This window comes from Sinocyclocheilus anshuiensis, unplaced genomic scaffold, assembly GCF_001515605.1.
Source record: "Sinocyclocheilus anshuiensis isolate Anshui unplaced genomic scaffold, SAMN03320099.WGS_v1.1 scaffold1016, whole genome shotgun sequence".
Lineage (NCBI taxonomy): Eukaryota > Metazoa > Chordata > Actinopteri > Cypriniformes > Cyprinidae > Sinocyclocheilus > Sinocyclocheilus anshuiensis.
This window is the reverse complement of record NW_015552618.1, coordinates 707,941-714,616: the sequence shown is the minus strand read 5'-3', so window position 1 is coordinate 714,616 and position 6,676 is coordinate 707,941. Positions and strand designations below refer to the sequence as shown.

Here is a 6,676-nt window from a genome sequence, read left to right as displayed (position 1 = left end):
TTGTTGTCTCTGTGTACTGGAAGCTTATGTCACTAAAACAAATTCCTTGTATGTAAATTCCTTGCATACTTGGCAATAAAGCTCTTTCTGATTCTGATTCTGAAAATGACTGAAGGTATAACACCAGTAGACTTTTATTAACTATAAATGTTCTTTAAAAACAACAGCAGCTTTAAGCCTGTCACCATGATGCAAACATGAAATATCAGACATACAGTAGAAGTTCTTTACAGGTTCTTTATTCGATTGCACTGCTTTTCCATTGTTTTTTCTGTGTAAACATGGATGTGTTTGTCTGTTGCGCTCGCGTCTCTTGCAGCGTCTCATGCATGAAACGGCTTTCTAAAAACACTGCGCTCAAGTTAAAAGAAGTTCACTCCCATCTTCTTGCGTGTTTTACCTATTCCACTGCCCGCGTCGCATCTTTGTCAACACAAAAGCGCATTCTGTGTGAATGGAGCTTAGCCTATATTTATGGTCCTTCACAGAGCGCGTCACACGTGAGCGGTTAATTAACGTGCGCCGACATGCGGTTGGATCATTCTTTTCTCTTTACTGTTATCACCGGCATATCGTCAGTGTCTAATTCTAACATTTGATCATATTTCTCTTGAAAATCGCGATTCCTCATTTCTAAAAATTAAAATCATGGCAAAACAATAAATTCAAATTAATCCATTAAACCGGGAAAATCGCCCAGCCCTAAAACAAAGCAACCTCGGCGTCCGATCGCAGGCCTTCCCGCTCCTTGAGTTCTCTCCAGCGCTGGAAAGCTGATCCGAAATATACACGGGCCCCTCTTTTCCTCTTTTGTTTTTTATCCACCATCTCTATCTTTCTGTCGTCGCTCAGCTCGGCTAATGTCCGTCCTATGCACTGAGCGCTCTCTCCTCCACATCATCAGTAGACACACCCCTTACTGCAGATTGGCTACAAGTTTGTTTTGGTACTCGGCCCAACTCCGTTTTCTAAAGCGTTTTTGAAAAAATACATACCCCACCTTTAACCTACTTTGTGTGTTTCATAAGAATTCATATTTATTAATTTATATTTTTATGAGTTGTAATGGCTTAGCTACCATTACATGGCTTATGATATAATGGCTTAGATATTTTGCATAAGTAGAATACACAATCACTTATTCATTTATGTGTTTGTTTAGACACTCACTCATTCAGTTATGCTTTCACTCATTCAAGCTTCCAATGATAAACACATCTTCAGTCATTAATATATTCAATTACACTGTCACTCATTCACTCATTCATTTACTGACTCATTTTCACCCATACAATAAATCACTCACTCACTCACTCACTCACTCACTCATTTACTTGTTTATACTCTTGCTCACATTTATTTGCTTGTTTATACACTCATTCATTTACTCTTCACTCATTTTCTTGCTTATTCACTCATTGTTCTTTGCATTAATTCATTTATTTACTCATACACTCACCCTGTTTACTAATCCTAATAAACTCACCTATACATTTACTTTCTCACCCTTTCACTCACAGAATCACTTAGTCATTGACTTCTCATTGACATCAATTATTATTTGACTTACACTTTATAATTAATTAATTCATTCATTCATTCATTCATTCATTCATTAACTCTCTAGCATCCAGTCATGAACAGTTACTCACTCATTCACTCACTCACTTCCTTTCTTATTAATTTAATCATTACTCAACATTTGCACTCATTCATTCACTCATTCATTCATTCACTCACTCTTTAACTCATTAATTTAGTCACTCTTTTGACTTGCTCAAATGTCCAGTCATGATCTGTTACTCACTCACTCACTCACTCACTCACTCACTCATTTAATCAACCTTATAAACTCACCTATTCATACACTGTCTCACCCTTTCACTCACTGAATCACTTAACCATTCTCAACTCTCATTGAGATCACTTATTCTTTTACTAACACTTCATAATTTGTTAATTTTCATTCACTCACTCACTTATTTTCTTTCTTATTAATTTAATCATTACTCAACCTTTGCATTCATTAATTCATTCACTCATTCATCCATCCATCAATTCACTCACTCTTTAACTCATTAATTTAGTCACTCTTTTGACTTGCTCAAATGTCCAGTCATGATCTGTTACCCATTCACTCACTCACTCATTTAATCAACCTTATAAACTCACCTATCCATACACTGTCTCACACTTTCACTCACTGCATCACTTAACCATTGACTTACTTTGAGATCACTTATTATTTTACTAGCACTTCATAATTTGTTATTTTTCATTCATCCATTCATTCATTCACTCACTCACTCACTCACTCATTTTCTTTCTTATTCATGCAATCATTACTCAACCTTTGCATTCATTCATTCACTCACTCACTCTTTAACTCATTAATTTAATCACTCATTTGACTTGCTCAAATGTCCAGTCATGATCTGTCACTCACTCACTCACTCACTAACTCAATCAACCTTATAAATTCACCTATTCATTCACTTTCTCACCCTTTCACTCAATGAATCACTTAATCGTTGACTTTTCATTGACATCACTTATTCTTTTACTAACATATTATAATTCACTTTGTCTTTTCATTCACTCACTCACTCACTCACTCACTCACTCTTGTTTCTACTCTCATTCATTCACCCATTCAGTCACTCTTCGATTCATTCACATGCTCAACATCGACCAAATCACTCACATTCATTTATTTACTTATTTGTCTTACTCATTCATGTATTCACTTCACTCTTTCAAGTTTTAGTCATTTACTTTCTCGTTCATTCACACATTAATAACTCAAGATGTGCTTACATTCATTCATTCCCTCAATTATTCACTCTTTCTCAATCATTCACAAACATCTTTATCATTTACTCTTTTTTTTACTCATTTATTGACTTGTTTAGTCTTTATTGGCTCACTTTCTACATTCTTACAGACTTTATTATACTTTATTACAATATTCATTCAATTCAAAGTCTTTGAAAACTCATTTATTGATCAGGTGTGTTTATTCACAAACAGGAGGCAGACAGAACGGAGTCACTGAAAGAACTCTGTGATTTCAAGAACAATAAGCACTGAAAGTCTTTAATGTTTTATTTTATGCCACGTGTGTGTGTGTGTGTGTGTGTGTGTGTGTGTGTGTCAGTAGTGAACAGGAAAAGGGAACAATGAACAGCTCTGCTTTTAATCACTCTGCTATTATTGTCATTATCTGCATTGATTTCCGTACTTCTGTTACTTGTTCTTGTCTTACTGTCCTGCTTCACTTTTTTCTTGCCTGCTTTCTCTTTTCTTTCAGATTCTTTGTCCACTTTTCCACCTGTTTTGCTTTCATGCATTGCAGTAGCTATGCGTGAGTTTTTGTTAGTGTCTTTTTATTTTCATATTATTGCCATTTGTTTACTGGTCCTGTTCTTGATCAGCTGATCTAAACAGATGTCGGCTCTTCCTGGGCCGCTGACAGGGTCCTTGCATTCATGGAAGCAGGCATTTGTGCTGAGCCCCCCTCTTAATTATGCTGAGTACTGTTGGCCCAGTCTCTTAGTGTTACCATTATCCTTATGACACACATAGAAAAATGTACACACACTCAGTTATAAAAAATGTTTTGCCACTGTCTGTTGCATGTTTCAGTAGTTGCGCCTTAGGCTTTATGTTTTTGTATTGCACAAACACACATATAGAGATCAGCTCTATCCACAGGTTCAGGACATTGGGTCTCACCATACGTTTACTAACAGTACATATGAATCTGCATATTCAAATTTCTACAAACATATCATGATTCAACAATACCAAATCACATGTATGAAAAAAACATACTCTGCGAGGCCTTATAAATGTGTTAAGATAACATTTTTTACATACTATGTTATTTGTCTAACTGAACATTTTATCTTAAATATATTTCATTATGTAGGCCTATACACACACACCAAAAGAGTAAGAAAGGGTGCATTAAAGCTTGAGCTGCGGAGTGCTTGTGCCTCAAGCATGCGGTCACCGATTTAGAATACTCCAAATTCATTAACGTAAGAACAAGGTTAAGAACAAATTTGTCTGCATGAGAAGTTCTCCTGTAGGAATAATCCACACTATTATTAGTGAGTGTTTTAAACTTAACTGCCATATACTTTTTTTTAACTGTAAGAAATATGCATACATGAATAAATAAAATAAAAAAAGTTGAAACAAACATCTAAACTATCAATGCAATATCATGAGAATAAGGATCATGATATATTAACATTATATTGGCACCATCCTACTTTATAGTGTCATCTACAGGTGTGGATGCAATAAAGCATTTTCAAATGCTACTGTAGAACTACTCTATTCACACTATTATTCATGACAACAACATGGATTAATTTATCCTACAAACCTAAAGTGGAATTTAATAGGATGGTTACTATTATGTGATCACGATATGGTGGCCACCATAAGGGTGGTGAATTTTTAGGTACCTATTTGTAGGATAAAATGACTTTTTCTAGTCCACTCATATCTGTTTTCATGTCATGTGAGTGTACATCATTTTAAACATATTTGTTTGTTGTCTTCATTTATTTAAGTGTATGATTTTAAATTTAAATCAATAATGTACACAAATACTTTTAAAATTACAGAAAAAGTTCACCATAAATGATGATTTCTGTCAGGACCACTATTGTCAAAGATGATTGACAATTAGCATACAGTTTGGATTGGTGGTATGGTTCCGTTCTGGGCAAGAACTCCCTGCACATCTCATGGATGAGAGCAGGGAGAGCAGCGATAACCCCCCCAGGGTAAACAGAACAGAACCAACATAAATGTATTGCAGATATCGTTAAAGTTCAATAATGTTATGTACACATTTTAGAATTAGTCTGATTCAAAGGAGAATCAGAAGGCTGAATCCTGACTGACAGAGGAGGAGTTGGGGATGGAGGAGGGTAATTAGCTATTGAGCAATGCGAAAACTGCTGATACTACTGCGGGACCTTATATATGAATACTTAGATAGGTGTCGTATTCCCATAGGTTGATGGGGATCAGCTGAGAGTCAGCTGATGTGAGCTTGACTAACGTGACCTGCCAGAACTAACGCTACGCTAGATTTTTTTGTATTTTTCTACACTCTCAGAAAAAAAAGTACAAAAGTTGTCACTGGGGTGGTACCTTTTCAAAAGGCTAAAGAGTCCATGTTGGTACCTTAAAGGTACATGTTAGTACCTAAAGTGTGCATATTAGTACCTAAAGGGTACAAAAGTGTACCTTTTGAAAAGGTACCGCCCCAGTGACAGCTTTTGTACCTTTTTTTTCTGAGAGTGTATTTATAGCAGAATGTCTAATTTTCCTATTTTCATTGAATAGCAACTTTAAATTTTTCCGTCACACAAATTAATCTTAAGGCTTTGGAAGATTTGAAACAGAATTCTATTCGGATTATTGTTATGATGTTTTATAGCAATTGTTTTGTGCCTTTTGGAGTTTGACAACCCCTGGTCACCATCTACTTTCATTGTATGGAAAAGAACAGCATGAACATTCAGCTAAACATCTCCTTTAGTGTTTAATGGAAGAAAGAAAGAACATTAAAAAAAAAAACATTTATGTATGTATGTATGTACATTTATTTATTTCTTTATCCATCCATCATCGGTTAGTTGGCACATTAAGATATTGCCATATTAAAAGGAATAGTTCACCCATAAATGAAAATTCTTCATCATTTACTCACCCTCATGTCATTCAGAAATATCTCTTTTTGTGACCGAAATTAATAGAGGTTTGGATACTGGCTGGTTTACAAAAGCTTTGTAACTCATCCAGTGAGATTTTTATCTCATCGCATTCCACTGCTCTGGTTCTAAGCTGTTTCTCTGCAAACACAGTAGAGTAGACCACAAGATTGCACCCTACACAAAGTGCGTCTGAGTTAAGAGCGTCACAGGTCTTCTGGCATTTGAAAAAAATTATCTGCCTTTGTGTAACACAGTCTCTCTCTCCCTTTGCTCTCCACAGTCTGTGTGCTGTACACCCAAGGTATTGGCAACAAAGAGTGGCGAGAGGTAAGCGGAACAATCTGGCCCAGTCGTGTCGACCCCTTGAAGGGCCTGGCAGACCCTTGCTCTCATAAATATTCATACATGTAAATATGGGCTTGGAATATTCTCAGAATAGTCATCTCAATTATTTTTGTGTCTATCAGTTCTTCATATTTTTGCCTTCCCAGCTAATCAGAGGAAATATCAGGCTCTCTAAAGCACCATTAAGAGGGCCATGTATTTATTAACTTCAATCACTAGCTGGTAAAATATGATAAGCCTCCCAGAGAATGTAATAACTTTCTCACCCACGCTCATATCAAGACAACTCCAGCCCACTTTTCAAGTCGGCTCATTAAAACGTTAAGTCCCTTTCACATCGCATCAAGGCTTCAATGCACCTCTTTGACCTCCATATTAAAGACGTTGAAGGTAGCAGCAGGAATATGGGAGGTGTACACAGTAAACAGGGACTTGTATTTGCACTTAGAACTAGAGCCCGACCGATATATCGTTTTGCCGATATTATCGGCCGATATGAGCCTGTCGCCGATATATCGGTATCGGCGAATATGCCGCCGATATGAAAATTTTTGTTACAGAACATATAATGCAGATAAAATGCTTGAAAT

The 6,676-nt window shown here is 36.2% G+C and overlaps 1 protein-coding gene across 1 annotated transcript in view; it reads left to right on the top strand.

Annotated features, from left to right (window-relative positions):
* Positions 1 to 6,676, top strand: part of LOC107666208 (copine-8) — a 103,907-nt gene that overhangs the window by 6,647 nt on the left and 90,584 nt on the right. Inside the window, exon 3 of the mRNA XM_016457420.1 lies at positions 6,022 to 6,068. Coding sequence (XP_016312906.1) covers positions 6,022 to 6,068 — 47 coding nt within the window. The remainder of the gene's footprint in view (positions 1 to 6,021; positions 6,069 to 6,676) is intronic.